Raw genomic sequence first — 23,705 nt, 5'->3', positions numbered from 1 at the left:
CACAAAGGCAAGCAAGCTTGATGTGGTCCAAAGGGTTAATGCCCTGTTTTCAGGACTGGGCGCAGAAGGCGCCTCCAGGTGTGCCCGATTGGATAGAGGCAAGGAGGCATGGCCCAAGTAATGGGTGGTCTGTGTACTTAGTGCATCGTAGATCAGAATATGGAGACATCACATTTGAACTGTACCTTTGACTCCCATCTGCGAAGATGAAGGGTAAAGCTTCTTTGGTGACTCCATAGACAAGCTGCAAATTGGTTTTGTACCCTGCTGGCCCTTTATAAAGCATAATTGACTTAAGGAAACTTGACTGATTGACTGACTGATGCTGGGAAATGGTCAGAAGCTTCGCCAGGCTATTCAAGGAGCCCACATGAATTGAGTGACTTTTTACTGCATAAGTGGCGGTGTCTGTTTTCCAGTAAGCCCTCAACGCTGTTGGCCTTCTTCCCCCAAACAGGCCTGGCAAATTCTGCGGAGGCCGGGTCACCGGCAACTTCCTGGAAAACTCAGATGCTTGCTCTTCTGTGACAGAAGGAGCCCTGAGTATGTCATCGCCTTTGGGCATGTGCCCGATGACCATTTGAAGCTGATTCAATCTGGATCATCAGGCGCAGATTTGTGTGTTTGATGGAATGAAACCTGAAGCCTTAATAGGAGTCAACTTATCCCCCAAAATTTGAATCCCGGTTTGGCGTGAGGATACTGGGTTTTGGTGCTGCTGGGATAGTGGCTTATTGAGTTTTGATTTTTTTTTTTTTTGTTAGAATGGGGGTGCAAATCATGAATAAATACGGGCCTTACCCCAGTGTTTGTATTTGTCAAATACCAAAAAATAAACAAAGAATCCTAAATTGGCTTGTATGCTGCCATCTGGCTTTCCCACCAGCTCCCATTTCCAGGCCGAGTCCAGGGGCGAGGAGCCGGGCAGAGGTTAGAAGCAGGAAGGCACCTGGCAGATGTCAGGGAGCGTGTGCTCACCTTGGCACTGCAGGGAGGTGGAGCGCACTCGTATTCAGGCTGTTGATTCAAAGCTGTGGTTTCAGTGATATGAGGCTGTTGACCTCATTCTTCAGAGGGGGAAAGGCCGCCAGGAATGGTCCAATCTTCCTGGATTCTGGCTATCCAGATTCCTCCCCTCCCCAACAGACGACAGCACATGGAAGGTAGAGACTGACCCTTAGAGTGGTGGGAAAGTTTGCTCACAGGGACCTCAGGAAGGGGCAGGCTGGGCCTGGCAGAGGGGAGGAGTCAGGCCACGGAGCTAAATGGAGCCCCATCTCCTCTTTAGAAGATTTGGAATTTGTGTCGAAGGCTTTGTTCTAAACTAAAGAACAAAACCAAACCCACAGAAAAGGAGCCGGGGCTTGGTAAGTGAAGTCCTAGCAAGGCTCATTCTCTGATCTTTACAGAATTTTCCTGTTGCTCTTCTGCCAACGGAAGGGCTTGGCGGATCCACGGCTTGGAGCTGTATGCAGATCCATTTTGGGAGAAGAAACACGAATTTAATGGCTTTAGGAGGAAGGGGAGGAGTGAGTCTATGAGTCCTGGATCACAGGAGAGCCACTGTGGATTCAAGAGGGCTTTGGAACAGAAACCCAGAAGGGAGGAATATTAATGGCTGTTAATATTAATCATTTATATTGAATTACTGAGCTCGTATTTATTGAGTCCTTACCACTGACATTGTGTTGAATACCTTCTACAAAGGATCTCCGTAAATCTTTCAAGTCCATGATGTAATGGTATTCGCCCCATTTGGTAGATGAGGGTTTGAGGTATAAGAGGAGTCAGTTAAGCAATCGGCAGCTTCCAGAGAGAGGATTCTCATCTAGGTCCCAGGGGCTTGATACACATTGCTTTTTTCTGCCAAGTTGTGGGAGGAAACAAATAACCTTAATTTACTGGAATTTTTTTTTCCTTTTCCTTTTCCTTTTTCTTTTTTTTTTAGCTTTTATTTGTTTGAGAGAGAGAGATGGAGTGCGCGAGCCAGAGAGAGTGCAAGTGGGGGGAGGGGCAGAAGGAGAGAGAGGAAACAGACTCCCTGCTGAGCAGGGAGCCCAATGCAGGGCTCCAACCCCAGACCCCAGGATCATGACCTGAGCTGAAGGCAGATCCTTAACCGACTGAGCTACTCACGTGCCCCTGGAATTTTGTTTCTTGTTAAGGGGCTGATTTTACCTGAGAGCTGAACATTCCCTTTCTCGCTGGGAAGCAGTTCGCCTCCATGATGGCGCCTGGAAGTTTAGCCAGAGGAGCCGATTCTGTAAGGGAGAGCAACCTGCGGGTGTGGATTGAAAGCCGAGGGTGTGGAGCCACTGGCAAGCATTTTCCTAGGGTGTGACTGACAGGCAGTGGTGCCATGGTGAAGATGGAAAGATACTCTCGCAAATTGAAAGGTTAAAAATAGGGAATGGATGCTTTGCTTGCCTGCTAGTTGGGTCATTTTGAAAAATATTTGCTTAGTGAGTAACAGTGTGACATGGGTTCTGCTTAGCAAGGAGTTTTCCCTCACTTCTGAGAATTTGAGGACCGGGTAGGGCTTTCTTTGCTGCCAGCCTGATCATTTGTATGGGATTAGAGCATACGTTTGTCTCATCTGTTACTAGTACTGGTTAACTTTTGGGGTCTCATAGAAACTGGTCTGACGTCCCCATGTGCGTGGTCCCAGAAGTCATGTTTTTGTGTATGGTGTATCCCATGCACTTTTTAGCGTTCTTGTCAGCAGGCTTTCCTCGTCTCTTCCTAGATTGCAGATGCTGAGCAGACTAAAGAAAGGCAAAGAGTGAGAAGAAACTTAATCATTGGTTCTGGGAAAGAGGATGGAATTCTGCTTTCCCAAGGAACACATGAGACCAGACTATTATTTGACTTCATCCTAGGTATGGCCAGGTCAGCGTAACCAGGATTAAGAGAAATGGAGGGCGGGAGGTGGAGAGGATTCAAAGGCACATGGTGATAGGTTTCCAGAATAATTTAACTAGTTATGATACACTCCTGGCTCTTCCTTTACTTCTGGGAGTCCATGGCTCCTCTCTCCTTTTTGGTTTGAATCTTGTGTATCTGGTCTAGGAGAAAAATACCAAATTAGACAAGGTTTGGATGTGCTTCACTCCTCATTTGGAATGCTCAAGGCCAATATCGTTATCCCCCATTTCAGCTTCCTAAAGACAATATACAATGTGCTATTCATCTTCATATTTTGGCTTGATGCCCTGACACACACTAGTTAAGCAATAAATGATTGTTGAATGAATTCCAGAAGGATCTTGCTCTAAACTGACTGTTCATTCATTCTAGACAGGTTAAAGGTAGTTGGATCTTGAGCTACATCTCAATACTTTGAGCTACAGCTGAAGGATATTTGAGTTATTAACACAGAACATTTTAAACTCAAGCAAATTGGCAACTAGAAGAACTTAGTGGATACGAATTTCTCTTCCCAATTCATTTTTATTCTTTGAACTACACAAACATTTGTGTATGGTAAAAACTAATGTCTACATGCTTGCTTGTAGCATGTAGCTTATAGCAAGAAAAGCAGGCTGCTTTTCTTTATGTAGCTTTTTTATCTTACAGAGATATATTTATATTTTTCACTCAGTTTAATAAATAGCTCTGGTGCATTGCTAAATTACTTCGCAAAATGTCAGGCATTGCTAGACTTTGGGTATATGATAGTAAAAGACCACTCGTGGTCCTTCCCTTTGGAGTTAATAGTTTATCGGGGATGAGAGAAAGGGTGATGTTCTAGAAGAGCAGAAGGAAGAGTATGCCAGTGAGAAGGAACAGCATGTACAGTGGGCCAGAGGTAGGAAAGAACCTACGTGCTCAGAGAGTAGAAAGAAGGCCACCGCGGTTGGAGCTCAGGAAACGGGGGCAAAAGGACTGTGTATTGAAGTTGCGCAGCAGGCAGGAGCCAGATAGGACAAGGCTTTTAGAGGTCTGAACATGTCAGGATGTTGTTGGGTGTACAATTATAGGCAAGGTTATAATATTTTATTTTTATTTTAATTTTATTTTTTTCAAGGGTTTTTTTTTTTTTTTTGTTTGTTTGTTTTTTTGAGATTTTATTTACTTACTTGGCAGGGAGAGAGAGATCACAAGTAGGCAGAAAGGCAGGCAGAGGCAGAGGGGGAAGCAGGCTCCCTACAGAGCAGAGAGCCCAATGCAGGACTCTATCCCAGGACCCTGGGATCATAACCTGAGCCGAAGGCAGATGCTTCACCGACTGAGCCACCCAGGTGCCCATATAATATGGTTTTAATGAGTTGTTGTTTGTCTCTTTGTTTTTTTTAAAGATGACTCTGGCAGTTCTGTGGAGAATGGGTTTGAAAGGGGAAGTGGAGATACAGAAGGCCAATTGGATTCTTGTGCAGTTAGCTCAGAGTGTGGGGGGGTGATGGTTCTGTCGGGGGAGTGGCAGTGAAGGTGGGGATTACTAGATAGATTTTAAAGGTTTTGAACAAGGTCTACTGCTGGTGAGATGTGAGAGGGCAGGAGTCGAGGGAAAGCATGACCACTTTCACTTGGTAGTCAAGGCTGACTCCCTGGTTCCTGAGCTGGTGGTCTGATTACTATGAAGGGCAAAGCTGGGGAAAGGGTGGGTGGGCTTGGGGACCCCAGAGTTTGCGTGCGTGTTAGTAATTTGCGGTGCCTATGATTTCTGCAGTTCAAGCTTTAATCCCTGGGTTGGCGGTGTGTGGAGCCATCCTGCTCTTGTCGGACACTTGGGCAGTTGTCATTGTTCTGCAGGCTGGCAGCACTGATGAAGGTGTCTCTGTACAGATCACTCGCTCTTTTGCCTTTTGGGTTGTTCCCAGAAGTGAGGTATTTTGGGGTATATTGCCCAAAATGGAGCTGGGTCACAGGAAATGAATGAATGGTTTTATGGCTCTAGCAGCACATTGCCAGCTTGTTTTTAGAAAGACTGAATTAATTTAGACTGCCACCAGGAACCATAAATGTGCCTTCTAACCCACAAGGCTGCCAGCATTGGAGTTTATCATTTTTATTTATTTAGGCTGCTTTAATATAGATAGGTAAGGGTCCTTGGTTGTGCCCATGTACATTTCAGGAGTTGCTAGGGATGTCCTAAGTTTATCCATGTGATAATTACCTTTGTGATTATTCATGTCGCCCTCTGTCTCAACTATTGAGTGGAATTTATGTTAACCTCCTGAACATTTTTGTAATAAGCTTTTAGTAGCTGTGTAGGACATACATTTTTTTAAAGTAGGTCCTGATCTTTTTAATGTTGGGTTCGTTGACTTTTCTGGCCGTCCCTATTGTGTTGGTGGAAACTGGGTCCGCGTGTTCTGCAGGATGTTCATACATCTTGCACGAGTAGCGGATCGCATGGGCAGATACGCTGGGGAGATGCCGGATTCAACAAAGTCACTGTTTTCTGCAGCTCCCCTGCTGGGCCTCCTGGAGCCATCAGCCCCTTAATAGCTAATGTTAATTATGCCTCTCTGAGGGCTGCCGACAGAAACCTTTCCTCAGCTTGTAGGCCAGGGCTTGGTAGAATTTATCTGTAAAGAGTTAGGTAGTATTTTTGACTTTGCGGGCCATGTGACCTCTAAGGAAGCTGCTCACCTCCACCTTTGTACTTTGAATGCAGAGCTGGGCAGTACCTAAAAGAAGGGCCGTGGCTGTGTTCCAGTAAAACTTTATTTGTGGAGCCCGGAATCTGAATTGCAGATTGCCACGTGTCCCCAGATTTTATTCTTCCTTTGATTCCCACCCCCTGCTGCAACTGTTTAAAATGTAAAAGTCCTTCTTCACTTGCGGGCTATAAAAACGCAGGCACGTGGGAGGAGTGTGTTCGCCAGTGTTTGTACCTGGGGGTCCTCAGCATTTTGTGGGACTCCATCAGGAAAACTCACTCCAGAAAGTGCTTGCTGAGATTCTGCTCCATTCGTCTCAAGTGTACTTTGTCAGTAGGAAATCCTTTCTTCTCTCTTGTTCTTTCTCATTTGCTACACGTTGTTTATATGTTAAGCCTTTTTTTGAAGGTTTTACTTATTTATTTTTTTGAGAGAAAGAGAGCTCCAGAGAGCGGAACAAAGGGAGAAAGACAAGCACACACGACGCTGAGCTCAGAGCCCGGTGCCAGGCTTGATCCCATGACCCTGAGATCCTGACCAGACCGAAATCCAGAGTCAGTCGCTTGGCTGCTCCACCCTTGTTAAGCCTTTTTTTGAAGTGTTGGATGGCCCTTGTTTGTCTTTTAACTCATCACCATGGGGTCTGTATTTTGTTTTTGTTTTTTTTGTTGCTGTTGTTGTTTTGTTTTGTAGAATGCTCCAAGTCTAGTACGGGATGTTTTAGGGCAACAGCTTTATAAATTTGGAGTCTCTGATACACTTCTTGGGAATTGGACATTTGCATTTTAAAGATTTTATTTATTTACCTGACAGAGGGATCACAAGTAGATGGAGACAGAGGCAGGCAGAGAGAGAGAGGGGGAAGGAGGCTCCCTGCTGAGCCGAGAGCCCGAAGCGGGACTTGATCCCAGGACCCCGAGATCATGACCTGAGCCGAAGGCAGGGGCTCAACCCACTGAGCCACCCAGGTGCCCCGGACATTTGCATTTTAATTGGGGTGTCTTAAAAGATAGCCCAATCCCCGGGCACCTGTGTGGCTCAGTCAGTGAAGGGTGTGCTTTGGGCTCAGGTCATGACCCCAGGGTCCTGGCATCAAGACAGAGTTCGGGGTCCCTTTTCAGTGGGGAGTCTGCGTCTCCCTCTTTCTCTCTCTCACTCTCAAACATAAACACTAATCTAAAAAAAAAAAAAAAAAGATTCCCAAGGGAATGAGGCTACACTATAGTAATATGCTAAGTAAGGAGGAGTGATCATTGAAATAACTAAACTATATGGGGGACTTGTGTCACACATGTCCCATGTGCTTCACCTATCTTAATAATTCTGAAAACAATCTTAGGAGGGTGGGTATTACCATTATCTATACTCTACTGATGAGGAAACAGAGACATGGGTTGGGTCACTCCCCGACATCGTCCAGCTAGGACCTGGTAGGCAGAGCCTGCCAAGCACACGCCAGGCTAAAATAGGTTTTGTTGATGCTTTCTTGGTGGAACTGCTGTGCTGGCTGGTGGTGGTAGTTTTTGCCTTGGTTTATAGAAAGATTCTATAAATTCTTAGTGAGCACAGAAGAGTATTTCCCCCAAACCTTTGATCACTGTCTTGTTTATAACGTGGTTTCTCTATGTAAGTGGGGGTCTTAGCTTACAGAAGTAGCCGTGGGCATGGACAGAAGGACGAAGTCTGTGGTCCCAGGACTCCGTGCCGGGTGCGCATGCTCCTCTGCATTGCAGGTTCCCGGGAAGACAGCATCTGGGTTAAGTTGTGCCTGTTTTTTTCCTTTTCCCAGTGTGCCCTGAGCTTGCCTCCTTCTAGTCCTGGAGTCAGCACATTCTGGCCTTGGCGTTCTTTATATTCTCTGGCATTAAAAGCAGTCCTTGCTTTTGCCTTAGCAACAGAAGACTTTTTTTTAAGTCAGGGAAGATAATAGGAAATGCAAGATCTGACCAAATTTATATAACATACCTAGGAACAGTGTGGTCTGTGTTTGGGGGAAGCTTTTACCCTTGGACTTTTCCTTTTTGTACCCTTCTCTTTTCCCTTCGAATCTGGAGAACTCCTAGCAGTCAGGGTCTTGTTATTGTAAATTTAATGTGATTCTCATAATAAAATGGCCAGATATTCTGGGGGTGCCTCGCTCTGCCTGGCTTTTGCTTTTGATCATCAGTGGGCATATTTATGGTCACGTCTCAGGAATAATTTGCTTGCCTTATCTTTGTTATAATATCACAGTAACTGAGATCCCTCTTAAAATATTAGTTTTATGCACCATTAAACATTTTCTGTAGCAAACTCACAGTCTGTCTTCCTGCCTTTATAGCTGGTCATTCTAGAGCTACCTCTTCTTTCTTTTGAAATGTGCTTTGTCCTGGTGTTTACCTTTTGGTTGCTGAACAAGTTTTTATAGCCCTCCTATATCCTGTACAGTTTGGAATGGCACACTGATATTTAGTGATTTACCCATTGTTGTCCATGAAATCAGTTGTCCTGGATAACTGAAATTTTCCAAATAACTGAAGTTTAAACCAGGGTGGAACATAAATGACTTCTGAAGAATAATCTCATTGTATTTCTCACAATTACAAGTAACAAGTTAGTGTCATTTCTTACAGGATGAGGGGGGATGTTTTAAATTCTTCATTACATGTGCCTGTCATCGAAAACACCCTGCTGAGTGTAATTCTTGTACACCAGCTATGGTTCTATTAAAACAGTGATGTGGCCTTAGGGTGTTTGAAGGTGAAACACACTGTTTGGCCTTCTACTGAAGGGTGCCAGGCAGCTTTCCCCCTTGAACTATTACGGTTACACTGTGGAGGCATTTTGGTTTTCTCGCACTTGCTCTTATACCTGTGCTCCAGCAACCTCCTCTGCCATTACCCTTTAATTTGTTGCTTCCAATTATTTATGGTCTGAAAATTCTTCCATTCAGTCAAGAAAGACTTGTCAGGTCGATCACGAGTTGGGTACTGGCTGCGGGGGCTTGGATAGCATCAGTACGTAAAATAGACTCCTTGCCCTCACAGAGTTTGCAGTCCAGAGGGGAATACACAGCACACCGATAATGTACAACTACACAATGATGGTAGATGTAGGGGAAGAAAAGGGAGGGGAGAATGGGAAAGTTAGGAAGAGGAGGGCAGGGAGGATCTTTCCCTGGAAGAGTTTGCGTTTCATCTTAAGTCCTATGCGAAGCCAGTGAGTTTTAAGCAGGGGAGAAAAGGATCAGATTTGGTGTGTGAGTTGGAATGCCAATAAAGGAAATCAAGAACTCAATACTCATTGCTAGGCTTAGAGGAGGGCTGAGGGTTCCTGTGAATGAATGGGCTTCTGGTCCTGGTACTTTTTGACATTTCTTTGGACTGCTCAGAGCAGGTATTGGCTGACTTTTTTTTTTTTTTTTTCCCTCTGTAAAGGGCCAGATAATAAATATTTTAGATCTGTGGGCCATATGGTCTCTTTTGCAAGTAGTCAGCTCTGCCATTGTACTGTGAAAGCGGCTATAGGTGATACTTAAATGAATGGCTGCATTCCAATAAAACTTATTTACAAGAATAAGGGCACGTGGGATTTCGTTTGGTGACCCCAGGCTGCTTTGTTTATGATTTCCATGGTCTTCATTATTGAGGTGGTTGGGCAAGGAAGGAAATGCAATCTACCTGGTTGTCCCTGGCCTTGAGCTGCTTCTAATCATTATGGGAAGATAAATACATGCACCTGTGAGGCCATCAACAAACATTACCAGCAAGATGTAATTAGGCACCAAAATGAAGAATAGAAACAGGAAATGTGAGAAAGAGTTTACTCATCTGCTTGGAATCTCGTGTCTAGGATGAATTGTAAAGCCTTTGTGGAGAAGGTAGAACTGTATCAATAGCCACAGATACCTTGAAGGTTCGAGTTCAGTATGACCTAGTCCAACATACTAATTTTACACGCAAGTAAGACCAGGTCCAACTGATCTTAAGGCAGAGCCTGGACAAAAACACGTCTTCTGTTTTCTAAATCTTTGCCCAAGTATTCTTTCTTATTCAGGTCTGGTCCTCCCAGAGGCTGTGAACACTAATATAGTAGACTCGACTTAGTAGGGAGGAGGGGTGTGAGTGAGAGCTTCCAAGGTATGGCTTATATGGAGGTTTCTTTTGTCCTTGAAGGAAGTGAGTCTTGAAAGACTGAGAGCAGCTTGGCGGTATCTGTTGCTTGGGATGGGAAGGACAGAGAAGGGAAATAGGGATGTGGAGTGGGAAGGCAAAGAGAGGAATATGGAATGCAGAAGAATGCACGGATACCCTGACGCATGGATAAGGAGGCTACTCACATGTTCTCAGTCGGAAAAAAATCTCTACATTAACATGCAGCCATCCTGTTGAAGAGAACTTGGTCCATTATAAGGAATCAAATAGACTTTGTGTTCTGATAGGGAAAGAGTCCAGTGATGAACAACAGCAAATCACAGAACAGTTTGTATGGCCTATTCCTTTTCGGTATGTGAGACAAAGCAAACCCCAAAGTAATGGAAACAGCCAACTTGAAGTTCAGGGGTATGTATTATGTGTGAAAGCTCAGATAAAGGTCTGGGAAGATACGCGCTAAAATTACCTGTGAGTTTCTCAGAGGAGGAGTGGGGTTTAGGTAGAGACTTAAGCATCTTACTCAATTTGATAATTGTTGGAATCGTTCCAAGAAGGTGGATTTTTGTTGTTAAAACAGTAAAAAGTATAGCAGGTTGGGTAGGAGGCAAAGAAAAAGACTCTGACATTGAAACTGGGAGTTCTCCAGAGGAGTTCTCAGAATCAGGGAAGATTAGAGCCAGAGGGGTCCTGCCTTAGTTCATGGAGGCCAAAACTTGGCCAGGGCATCAGAATCACTTAGAAAGCTTAGAAACAAAATACATTCCCAGCTCTATTGCAGACCCACAGTAGTCTCAGATGGAGGGACTGGGGATGCGGATTTTTTTTTAAAAGCTTCCCAGGTAACTGCTTTGATACTGTGTTTGAAGCCTGAGGCTTTGGGGTGAATCTCTGATTTAGTTTGTCTGCCTGTGTACAAATGAGAGAATTAAAGATCTTCATCCGGTGGAACCAGCTTCAAGTGCTCTGTTTCCCTCTCTTGAAGTTTTCCATGACCGTGTCTCCTGATTCAGGAGTCTTCCTAACATTTGCTTTTAGGTATCATCTAAACTTGTTTTTACATTTTGTAGGGAGCATTTTTTTTTTTTAAAGATTTTATTTGTTTATTTTACAGAGAGAGAGAGATCACAAGTAGGCGGAGAGGTAGGCAGAGAGAGAGAGAAAGAGGAGGAAACACGCTCCCCACTGAGCAGAAAGCCTGATGCGGGGCTCGATCCCAGGACCCTGGGATCATGACCCGAGCCGAAGGCAGAGGCTTCAACCCACTGAGCCACCCAGGAGCCTCTGTAGGGAATATTTTTTAAAAAAGATTTTTATTTATTTGAGAGAGAGAGATAGAGAGCGTGAGAGCTGGGCGAGGAGCAGAGGGAGAGGGACAAGCAGATTCCATGCTGAGGGCAGAGCCCAGTGTGGGGCTCCATCTCAGAACTCTGAGATCATGACCTGAGCCGAAATCAAGAGTTGGACGCTTAACCAACTGAGCCACTCAGGCACCCGGAAACATTTTTAAATATTGTTTTTTTTTTTTTTAACTTGATTTACCCCCTCTCCATTGCCCATTGCTTCAGCCCCAGAACTGTCTTTGGGGATGATGTTTACATCATTTTTACAAAGTTGGAGGACCTGCTAGTGGGAAAAGTTCTAGTTGTAGATTAGCCTTCAGGCAACTAAAAGGCTTTAGGGCAGTAACTTCTCAGGGACCACCCGTATCTCTCTTAAGAGAAAGGGATGTTGCCACCTCTTCCCTACAGGAGGGTTTCGGTGATCATGAAGAACCCAAGGAGCCGGTCCTCCGGCTTTGTAGCTCAGATGGGTTTTGGAACTTTGGAATTGGAGGAGATTTTAGAGGCCCCTCAAGCGCTGTGATCTTCAAACTTCTTTAAGGAGTCATCCTTCCTTCAAAGGAGTTCTTACTTGCCTGCCTCACCCCTCTTTAGCAAATTGGTGAATTGGAGCTCTTGTGTTTGAAGCAGAAATGGGGAGTTCAGAGCCCTAGCTTTGGACCCTGCCATGGGCCACAGGTACACCCTCCCGGCTCAAGAATGGTGTTCCATCCTGGGGTCTCCTGAGTCCAATTTGAAGATTATTGGTTTTTTCCTTCCATAGGTAATCATTCACCAAATCTTGATGTCCTGACCTCTCAAATCTGTTGCAGTCTTCTCTTTCCATGGACCCCCTTAACCCAGGCCACCCCTGAATTTCACCTTCTGAGTGGGGTTTTTCCATGCATTCTCACCCCAACCATTTCTACCTTCTGCTCTCCTGCCAGTTAACTTTTTTATTCACAAATGTGTTTATATGTCTCTTCCCCTCCACTCCCCAATATAAATGAAGAGTGACTTCTCATTGCATTTTGGATTAGGATCAACGTGGAGCCTCTCCAGGTTTAACTATGGCTGCTGTGTTTCATTTGAGGGAGAGCTTCATTCTGCTTCAGATTTTTGTTGTGGGGCTCCCTCTGCCTAATCTGCCATCCCTTCTCCCTGCCCAGAATTACATTCTGCTTCTCTGTCCTTCAGAATGAGTCTACACACTTCTGCAGCATCCCTCAGCTGGGAAATACCTGCTCACCTGCCCCTCACAGGACTCTTGTGTTTCTCCTCAGCAGTAATCTCAGTTCTAATTAAGTAATTCCTGATGTAATTAGGTGTTTCCGTCTGTCCTGCTTTAGAAGATATACTCCGTGGGGCTGGAATAGAGTTTGCAAGGTTCTGTTGTCAGCCTGTGGCATAGTGCCTTGTACACACGTAGTAGGTCTTCAACAAATACCTGACCGTGCGTTCGTCATGCCGAGTGTTTGCCCAGATCTCATTTCTAGTGTTCAGTCCCGGTGAGATCCTGAGGCATCATTGTTAACTCTGTGTGGAGGAGCTGGAATTGCCGCCTGTAAGCTGGGGTAATGAAAGGTCCTTTTACAGAGCCACCTTGTCTAAAGTGGGTTACTTCACATGATGCCATTAAAGAGCCCCGGGCTTTGCTTTAGTTAGAAACTTGATTGGTTATTTTTAAATGAAGCAGGAACTGAAAAATCTTGCTTAATGAGTGGGGAAGAGTGTGGGTGCTGTGGGATTTGGAGGTGGGTTTTGTGTGCTGCTGGGGGGGGCCTTTGGTAATTTGGTAGTTGGGGGGGTTGATGGATCCCCAACAAGTGTGTGCCCTGGGGAAAGAAGGGAAGCTGTAGGAAGACAAGCCCCAACCTTATGCCTGGGCATGTGCATGTGCACACAAGCACACACACACACAAGCGCACACACTGGTGCTGTTCACCACCACCCTGTGCTCGAGGTATGTACCTGGCTGGTTGCCCAGCCTCCAGCACAGGTAGGGGGCCAGACTCAGAGCCCACAGCACAGCAGGGTGATGTTTGTCCCCGACCTCCGACCTCCGCCCTCTGACTAGATCTGCCCTCTGACCAGGTCTCCCGTTGCCTTCTCTGCTTTTAACTCGCTTGCTCAAGTGTAATAACCTGCCATTTAGGTTATTTATACATCTTTCACATTCTAGAACCTGTGGTCATCTAAAAGTGCTTTTGCGCTAAGAAACTAGATGGGAAGGAATTCGGAGAGATACGGAACAGGGGCCCTTTCGCGACCTCCTGGGGGGGTCCTTCGCATCAAGGAGACAGGGAGGAGATTTTCCTTAGCTGCTTGCCAAATGGAACCCGGGCTCCACATGACAGCGGTGGCTTCATGCCCTCCATCCAGTACGCCTGCCAGATGCAGAAGAGGGGGGCTGGGCGCATTTTGCACATGGAGGGACCAAGAACAGGAAAGAAAGCCAGAAAGCAGAAAGGGGAGATAGTACAAAATTTACCATTATCAAACAAAAGACTTTTTTTTTCCCTTCAGTCCCAAATGCCATTAAGTTTCTCACTGAGAAAAATCAACCACTAGCCCTTTTTTGTGTGTCCCACATTAAGGAAAGGATGAATAGATTCTCACAAGCCGGAAATTTGTTTTCGGTATTGTTGTTTAACTGGAGGCAGGTATGGCACAGGATGAGGGACTTCAAGGGAGATACATTTGTTAAATTTTGAGGTGGAGGGGAACTGAATCTTGGGTTATCTTTCAAGGTGCTAACAAGACGGGAGCTCTGATCAATTTTGGAAGAGATTCTTGTTTTATTCTGTTAGTTCCTGGTACTAATTTGGAAGAAGCTTGCCCTGATGGACATCTGATTGTACGGGGTGGCCACTATTTTCTTTTTTTTAAGATTTTATTTATTTATTTGACAGACAGAGATCACAAGTAGGCAGAGCCGGGGGTGGAAAAGCAGGCTCCCTGCTGAGCAGAGAGCCCAATGTGGGGCTCAATCCCAGGATCCTGGGATCATGGCCTGGGCCGAAGGCAGAGGCTTTAACCCACTGAGCCACCCAGGCACCCCATGGCCACTATTTTCTTGACACAGAACCATTCTCCATTTTGTAGAAGACCATGGAAACTTCCCCATTGGAACCTCTCAATCTTCATTCGTGCAGAAAAACTCTCTCTCGATATTCATTCTTAAATATTTTCCCCCCACCCTCAGAGGGAACTCGGGATTTACTACCACAAATATAATTTCCTATCTCCCAACTTTTCAGTTGGGAAGGTACTATAAAATCCCGTCTAGCTTGGAGAAGTTTCTGTCCTATGAATTAAATTTACTTGGGTGGAGTCCCTGCTGGGCCCAGCTTTGTGCCCGGACCTCTTAGGTGTCTGCAGGTTCATGCTCCAGTGTGACCATGGCCTTTAGGGGCTGAGCGAACAGGATATACCTCTAAAAGCAACAATACTGTTGTTTAAAGAAAATTAAGAATGCCAAGGGCCTTGCCTCTGTTTTGCAAGTAAAACAAAACCAAAACTGAAAGATGTTTGGCTTTGCATTGACAAAACCTTTGAAAAACTCCGACATTATCACTGAAGTCCATGTGCGTAATCTGGTGCTCCAGCAGAAGCAGCCTGACCATATTCCATCCCGCTTCTCCATTACTTCATCCTGGTACTAAGAAATGACAGCATTTGTGCCATGGGAAGGAAGACAGCTACTCAGCAAGTTATTTTCTTCTTGCATTAGGATTTTTCTTTTTTATGCAGCAATTTAAAAAAAAAATTTTAACTTTGAAAAAAAAAAGATTTTTTTTTTAAGTAAGCTCTATGTCCCCAACATGGGGCTTGAACTCATGACCCTGAGATCAGGGGTCGCATGCTATACCAACTGATCGAGCCAGGACCCTCTGTATAGCATTTTGAAAATAAAGAAAAGTGCTTACATGTTCATATTCTCAATTGAATTTTACAATTGATTTGAGCAGTATTGTCAGCTCCATTGAACAGACAGAAAAGAAGGAAGTTGAGGCAAAGGTCATGGAACAAAACCAAAGCTTCATAGCTAGTAGGTCAGGCCCCAGGATGGAATTGGAGTATTTCTCTCCTTCTACTGTGTCGCTCTAGTAGCGTTAGGAGGCTGCAGGACTGGTTAGATCTTTAATGGCAATGATGGTGGTGGTGTTGGGATTGTTCCATCCTTCCTTCTCCTCTGTTCCTATGTAACCCCTTCTCGGTTTTTGTTCCTTTTCCCTCCCCTTTTCTTTCTTTCAGCTCGGATTCCTTAGCACCACCACCGCTCAACCAGACCCGAAGGCCCCAAATCTCGTTGGCAAATATCGCCATGTCGACCATGCCACCGGCCAGGTGCTAACCTGTGACAAGTGTCCGGCAGGAACCTATGTGTCTGAGCACTGTACCAACACGAGCCTGCGTGTCTGTAGCAGTTGCCCTGTGGGGACCTTTACCAGGCATGAGAATGGCATAGAGAAATGCCATGACTGTAGTCAGCCATGCCCACGGCCAATGGTTGAGAAATTACCCTGTGCTGCCTTGACTGACCGAGAATGTGCTTGCCCACCTGGCATGTTCCAGTTTAATGGTACCTGCGCCCCCCACACGGTGTGTCCCGTGGGTTGGGGTGTGCGGAAGAAAGGGACGGAGACCGAGGATGTACGGTGTAAGCAGTGTGCTCGGGGTACCTTCTCTGATGTGCCTTCTAGTGTGATGAAATGCAAAGTATACACAGACTGTCTGAGTCAGAACATGGTGGTGATCAAGCCGGGGACCAAGGAAGCAGACAATGTCTGTGGCCCACTTCTGTCCTCCAGCACGACCTCACCTGCCCCTGGCACAGCCATCTTTTCACACCCGGAGCACATGGAATCCCATGAAGTCCCTTCCTCCACTTATGTTCCCAAAGGTAACTTAACCTCATGTGTTCATTATTTGAAAAAGTCTTTGAGCCCAGTGGAACTACCCAACATGGGCTTGTATCAAGGATGTTTTCTCCATTTTGTGTATTTCAAAGTCACCCCTTATAGAAGGGACCTCCATTTTGTGGCTAATTTAATCTGTCTTCTTTGGATGTATTAGAAACATTTAGACTCAGGTTTTCTGTTCGGGGGGATCAGATATCTAAAAACTAGGTCACATCAAACTTAAAAAAAAAAAATAACTGAGAGGAATAAGGACAGTGCATGACCTTATGTAAGTCTTCTTCAGGCCTTGGTTTCAAACTTGTCAAATACATGAGTGATTTAGATGCTCAAGGTTCCTTTCAGATTCAAAGCTTTCCAACATGGAATCAATCCTGGATAGGCATAGCCAGAAGGAAAGAAGGAAGAGGAGGAGAAAATACCATGATGCCTGGAAGGGAGGGATAAATATGGGAACCAAGGTGGGGCAAAAAAGGGGAACGAAAGTTAGAAGCTTTGGGAAACAACCACGTTTGTAGCCTGCTGAAGATAGCTAACATTCACATCTGGGAAATAAGTTTTTTTTTTTTTTTGAATGATTTCAATTTTATGCCCTTCATCGAGTATCTTAGCTGTCTTCAGGATTTTGGGTCAGGGGCAGAATAAAAAATTTACTCTTTTTTTCCCAAATCCTTTTTGGTTAATTTTCCTGAGGTGATTGCCAACTTGAGTTGTGCTTTCTAGCATACTCTTCATGTGTGATTACATTGGACCTTCATGATAATTCTGTAAGGAGGGCCTTATGACTGCCATTTTGAAATGAAGAAACAAGCTCAGAGAGCTGGAATGACCTGTGCAGGTTTTCTCACAGAATGATGCAATCCAGGTCCTGTCTCTTGGGACTTGAAATACCTGGCTCTCACACTCCTTAGTGAAGACTACTATGGAAGCTTCTCTGAAGGAAGTCCACTAAGCTGTCAGCCCAAAACTTATCTCTTAATAATAAATCCTAAGAAAGCCTTGTTTTATTCACTGATTGGTCTCACCAGAGCTTTCACTGGTCAGATTTGGATTTAAGTTTGAGCTCTTTTCCCTAGCTTAGTCATATCGTCAGTTTTACCATTGTATCTTGAAATGGCCAAAAAGTGGGAAAGGAAGAATAAAGGGATTCAGTTGGAACTAATTTTGTGAATAATCGATCCAATTTGAAGAGCTGACTAGAGCCCTGAGCATACATGAGTCTGCTCTGTATGTGAAGCACAGGGGAAGCTTCTGTGAAGTTCAGATGGTGGGGTCCCTGAGATGATCTTGACTTGGCCATGAGGAAGCAAGTTAAGCTGTGACGTTTAGTTCTTACCTTCCACATAAAGGCGCTGTTAGAGTCTTTACGAAAATGTGCAATATAATTTATTCTTAAGCTCCAAAGTTCATCTTTTCTTTCATTATCTGGCCTGGCGTGGCGATGAGCAGGAAGAGGAGGCATATACAGATCCCCAGATATAGAAAAGCTCTCCCCCCTCCTTTTTTTCTAGGCATGAACTCAACAGAATCCAACTCTTCTGCCTCTGTTAGACCAAAGGTACCGAGTGGCATCCAGGAAGGGACAGTCCCCGACAACACAAGCTCAGCGAGGGGTGAGGAAGGCGTGAACAAGACCCTCCCAAACCTCCAGGTAGTCAGCCACCAGCAAGGCCCCCACCATAGACACATCCTGAAGCTGCTGCCATCCATGGAGGCCACTGGGGGTGAGAAGTCCAGCACGCCCATCAAAGGTCTCAAGAGGGGTCACCCCAGACAGAACTTACACAAGCATTTTGACATCAATGAACACTTGCCCTGGATGATTGTGCTTTTCCTGCTGCTGGTGCTTGTGGTGATAGTGGTATGCAGTATCCGGAAAAGCTCAAGGACTCTGAAGAAGGGGCCCCGGCAGGATCCCAGCGCCATTGTGGAAAAGGCAGGGCTGAAGAAATCCACAACCCCAACCCAGAACCGGGAGAAGTGGATCTACTACTGCAATGGCCACGGTGAGCCCTCTTTTCTCCTTGCTCACACATCCTCCTGCCTTTCCTTTCTCAGTCTTTGCTGCCGGAAAGAGGGGGAAATGCTAAGCTTCCAGGTATTCCTATCCACAAGGGCCATTTGATCTAGTTGTGTTATGAAAAGTGACATGGTCAGCATTGGCTATAATATGTTCAGAGAGAATAACCACTCTGCCCTTTTCTCCCCTTGGCACATTTAGAGGAGACTGTTGACATACCAGAGACCTAGGGACTTTGTTCAACCGTGTCATTTAATAAGCGAGGAGGTAGTGTTCCTGGAGGTTTGGCAGTGTCCTTGACCCAGGCTGGTGGTTTGTTTAGGACGGACGGGCCTGACTCCACGTCTCCTCTTACTGTTGGGTGGCTTGCTTCTACAATACCAGACTACTGAAAAGCTAGAGGGCAGAAAATCCAACTTGTTTTAATTAAGTCTGCCTTTTTGAATTGGAACCTTGCTTAGAGATTCCTATCACTTTCTCACATGTGCTTTCCCCCTTCCTTGAATTTTTAGGATCCCATTTCTATCAAGAAGATAGATCTTTTAGATTGTAGAGACCCTAAGCTTAATATACTGGTTATCATCTGAGGCCGGACCCTACATCTTCTGCCTAGCAGCCAGCCTTGACACAGGCCAGGACATTTCAGTTTTTCCTTTTCTGAAGACAAGCAACAGCTTACAGAACTCGTCTCGCAGCGAAATTTGGTCTGAAGACTGCAGGTTTGAGCTTGATGCAGTAACTTCCCTTTCTTTAAATCCTCCCTGAGCTGTCAGCCCCAAGTTTGGATAATCCCCTTTGGGTGTCTCCTTTTTCCTTAAAGACAAAGGCATAGGCCACATTTAAAAAAAAAAAAAGTCGTTTGACCTTTTTTTGCATTGAATCTTAATAATGTTTATACCCTTTGCCCCAGTAACTTAATTTTTGTGACTGTCATAAAAGTATAAACCAGATATAGTAAAAAAAGATTTAAGCACAAAGGTCTTACACATTTAAGTCAGCATTATGTATAATAAGTAAAAATTGAAAATAATCGATTGTCCAGGTTTAGGGAAGTGAATAAGTAAATTATGGCATATCCATATAGTGGAAAACGTATTGCCATTGAAGACTGAATCAAGTTTTTTTTTTTTTTTTTTCCTTTTTTACCCATGACATAGGAAAATGTTAATACTAGGTTAAAGGAAAACAATAAAACCAAAACAGGCTACACATTTCATACAATATAATCCCAATTCTGAAAGCTTTGGGAAAAAGACTGAAGAGAAATACACCAAAATAAAAATAATGTTTCTTCCACTTCAGTGGAGTATGGTGGAATTTATGTATGTTTCATTTTCTTTATTAGTTTTCTGTTCTTTTCCGCAAATTTTCTATAATAAGCACATGGAATTTTTATAATCAGATATTTAGAGAAAGTTTAAAAAAAAAAAACAACCCTTCATTTTACTCCCTTTTGCTAGTCTGTGTGAATGACCAAACCGAGTGAAAATCAGACTGAGGCCAACGTCCTATCTGGGATAGAGCTTTCATAGACTTGAATAAGACATCTCTTTGCTGGCAACCCAGCTGGGGAAGAAAGGCTTTAATTCTCCCCTCCTTTTAAGTAAAGTATATTTTTGATTGGATATAATTTCAGACTTCAGAAAAATTTGCGATAGTACAAAAAATACCAGTGATATCTTTGCCCAGATTGAACTATTGTTAAATTCTGCTCTTTTCTTTATTTGCACTTTTTACATAAAAATACATACAGACTTTATATTATGACATATACATAATATAGACTAATATGTTACATATAATATTAGTTACACATAATGTTATATAGTATATATAATATAATTTTTTAAAAGATTTTATTTCTTTGAGAGAGAGCAAGAGTGAAGGAAAAGGCAGAGGAAGAGGGAGAGACAGCCTTCCTACTCAGTGTGGAGCCCAATGTGGGGCTGGATCCCAGGACCCTGGAATCATGACCTGAGCTGAAGGCAAACGCTTAACAGACTGAGCCACCCAGGCGTGCCTGATGTTTTATAACACATGATATACAGTATATATATGTAGACTGTCCCCGACTTAATGATGGTTCAGTTTAAGATTTGTTAGTATTATGATGATGCCAAAATGATATGCGTTCAGTAGAAATCAATCGTACTTCAGATTATGAATTTTGATCTTTTCCTGGGCTAGTGATACACGGTATGATCCTCTTTCATGATGCTGGACAATAGCAGCTCCCAGTCCGCCATCACATCCCACGGGTGAACAACCAGTACACTTATAACCATTATGGCCCCAAATAACTGTTCTGTTTTTCACTTTCAGTAGAGCATTCAGTAAATTACCTAAGATAGTCAACGCTTTATTTCAAAATAGGCTTTGTGTTCGATGATTTTGCCTGGTGTAGGCTAATAAGAGTGTTTGGAGCATGGATAGGGTAGGCTAGGCTAAGCTGTGATGTTTGGTAGATGAGGTGTATTTTTTTTTAATTGAGCATAATGGGTTAGATGTATTAAATGCACTCATGACTTACTCTATTAAATGATGTTTTCAGCCTGTGCTGCGTTTATCAGGATGCTGCCCCATCATAAGTCATTATTGTACATATGTACAGTAATTTTTCTAAATCATTGCATGGCACTTTATGCCTAGATACCTTGGTTATGTATTTCCTGACAATAAGGACAGTCTCTTTAAAAAAAAAAAATGTGGTCATTTTTAACTCAATCGATTTAATATGGATATGATATTTTAATTCACTGTCCGTAGTCCAGTGTTGCTGATTGACCCAGGAAAGCCCTTGACTGATAGCATCTCTTCTTCCTCTGGTCTAGGATCCATCCAGGATCGGGTATTTCATTGAATTGCCCTTTCAGTGACCGGTCGGAACACTCATTCTGATTTATCTCATTAGGAGAAAATTAGCCTAGAACATCCTGCTGGATTTGTAAATGTCTGGAACTCTTCTCCCACTTTATTAAAGAAGTGACTTTGTGGCTCTAGTGGTTGCACTTACGGATTAGATCCCGATCAGCTGTATTTCTAAATGCTCTTTTGCAGCCTCGTTGTCAGAATTCTTGAGAACACTGGGAATCGTAGAAGTAAAACTGCGTCCAGCAGCAAAAAGCAGCCTAATGCAGGAACTTAGACGTTCCTATGACCATTGTCACCTTGTAAACTTCCGTGCCCGTGTCCTTGAAACAATATTCTGTTTCGTAAAAAGAATACCAGTGCCAAATCAAACAAAGTCGGACCATGCCTCCTAGGATAGCAGGACCTGGGCGAGATGCTTTTCCAGTTAAATAACAATAGTCTCATTCAGGGGCAACTCCCTCTTCCCATAGATTAACCTTTCCCCCAGGTTTTTGCGTCGAGATGTTTATATTTAAGGTGTTCTTTTTGCTTGGTTTGGTTTTGTTTTTTTCCTGAGGAAGGTCTCCTCTTTCCAAATTGCTATTCTCACAGGTACAACCAGGTAAAATCCCATTACAAAGAGAGGTTCTGTTTCATAAAAAACCATCCCAGGGACTCAGAGAGGCCTCTAGAAACTCTGCCTGTTTGATCTGATCACTGTGAGTTCTGGGCAGCCGATGATCCTGTATAATAAGGTCTTAATGTGGTCCTCATCCTTTCCCACTGAATTGTTCATGAGGATGAGAGTGGGGATACAATCACCTAGCTCTGGGGCATGCCCTATAAAAGGGTGTGCAGGACCTCCCTTACTCCCGCCTGCCTTCAGCAGACGTGCCCAAGATCCTGAGTGCCTTAGAGACCATCTGCACTCTGAAACTGGGGTCTTGGTTCCCATCTTTGTCACCAATGGCAGCCTCTTCTCTGTTAGGCCCCACTCACCCCTCTCTTACCTACTGTGGACTTCGGGTTTTTTAAAGTTGAACTCTAGAAAACTGCAATCCCACTTTCACAGAATGCTAGTGTTGGAAACAGTGGGTGAGACACTATGTAGCCAGGAGGATCGAGGAGTGAACGTGCTGTGGTACCTTGTGGGCTTCCTTCCTTTCTGAAGTCATCGCAGTGTTGCATCTGGTAGGTTGGGACTGTACTGTGGTTCCCTGTAATAGGTCTCCAGCAGCAACAGAATTAGAAGTCCCTTCAGACTTTTTAGACACAAGAGGGGTGCCTGGGTGGCTCAGTGGGTTAAGCCGCTGCCTTCGGCTCAGGTCATGATCTCAGGGTCCTGGGATGGAGTCCTGCTTCGGACTCTCTGCTCAGCAGGGATCCTGCTTCCTCATCTCTCTCTCTCTCTGCCTGCCTCTCTGCCTACTTGTGATCTCTCTCTGTCAAATAAATAAATAAAATCTTAAAAAAAAAAAAAAAATTTTTAGACACAAGAGCCTGTGTGAGAGTTCATTACCGGGTCCGAGTGTCATCAAGATGTATGTCTCTTGTTAACGCTCCATTGCCATGTTTCTGTCACTTTTTTTTTGTATTTTTTTTTTTTTAAGATTTTATTTATTTATTTGACAGAGAACACAAGTAGGCAGAGAGGCAGAGAGAGAGAGAGAGAGAGAGAGAGAGAGAGCAGACTCTGCACTGAGCAGAGAGCCCGACGCGGGGCTCGATCCCAGGACCCTGGGATCACGACCCGTGCTGAAGGCAGAGGCTTTAATCCGCTGAGCCACCCAGGCGCCCCTGTTTCTGTCACTTTTAAAAAACTTTAGTTCTTTCTGTAGTAGAGCCCAACACAATGAGGCAAGTGGTGCATCCAGAATAGTCCATCTGAAGTTAAGAATGAGTGTGGGTTCACATTAACCGGGAGGTTACATGGGAAACAGTAGTTTTTGTTTTGTTTGTTTTGTCACAAAAGGCACCAAAGTGAAGATAGTGAAATTTGGTCTGTACTTAACCGGCCATATGTTGCAATGCAAGAAGCTCAAACGATCTCGAAATAGTCATACCATTCGCTTCCTGGTAACCACAGAAGATAGAGAACTGTGGTCCAGGCCCCCTTGAGAACAGGGATCCTGAGGATGGCCATCAACTTCTGCGCTGTCTTCACTGCTCCTTTATGGGCCGTTTCTATTTTCCTTTCCTTCCCTTTTCCCTCCTCTCTCTCCCTTTCCTATCTGTCTCTCTTCTTCCTTCCTTTATTCCCTGTTCTCTTCCACTATTTGCAGAAGGTTGAAGTTGGCTTCCCGGCCAACCGGTTGGCCTAGGGCTTCAGAGGGCAAGTTTGAAAGACAGGTTGAGGAGTAGAAATCCTGCTGAAAATGCTCGTGCCGATGAGAAGAACATATCCAGTGAGGAGGGCCCTGCCAAGTGACCAAAGGAGCAAGAGATGGACAGTATTTCTCCCTGATCATTTTTTATTTTTCTCTCATACTTAAGGCTATGAAGAGAAAATAAAATGAGAGAAACAGGAATTGGATTTATCTCGTTGGCACTGAGCTTAGCTCCTGATTAGCGCATTCTTCCTCCCGTGTCTTGGGGAGATAGGAAGCCTTTGGCAGGGGCAGTGACCCTTCGGGTGTAGCTACTTTAAGTACAGGACATATAAGGACCGCAAAAGCCATAGTACAAGGAGCTGACAACGTTCTTTCTGTAGTTGACTGTTTTGTAAACCCAGTAACCAAAGGGTAAAGGGCTCTTTCTGTAGAACTAGATTCTAAGATGCTGTTTTGTAATTCCCGTAGCTCTTACTGTCACTGCTGACTTGTGTGTGTGTATGTGGTTTGTCTCCCCACATTGCT

The 23,705-nt window shown here is 44.4% G+C and overlaps 1 protein-coding gene across 1 annotated transcript in view; it reads left to right on the top strand.

The window, feature by feature from the left end:
• TNFRSF21 (TNF receptor superfamily member 21) overlaps positions 1-23,705 on the top strand; it is a 66,055-nt gene that overhangs the window by 4,423 nt on the left and 37,927 nt on the right. The window contains exons 2-3 of the mRNA XM_004739731.3: positions 15,316-15,964; positions 17,492-17,986. Of these exons, the coding sequence (XP_004739788.2) occupies positions 15,316-15,964; positions 17,492-17,986 (1,144 nt within the window). The remainder of the gene's footprint in view (positions 1-15,315; positions 15,965-17,491; positions 17,987-23,705) is intronic.

The sequence above is a fragment of the Mustela putorius genome, unplaced genomic scaffold, assembly GCF_011764305.1.
Source record: "Mustela putorius furo isolate JIRA1106 unplaced genomic scaffold, ASM1176430v1.1 tig00003983_pilon_pilon_pilon, whole genome shotgun sequence".
NCBI classification, from domain to species: Eukaryota; Metazoa; Chordata; class Mammalia; order Carnivora; family Mustelidae; genus Mustela; species Mustela putorius.
Note: the sequence above shows the minus strand (reverse complement) of the source record. Positions and strands in the feature narration are given on the sequence as shown.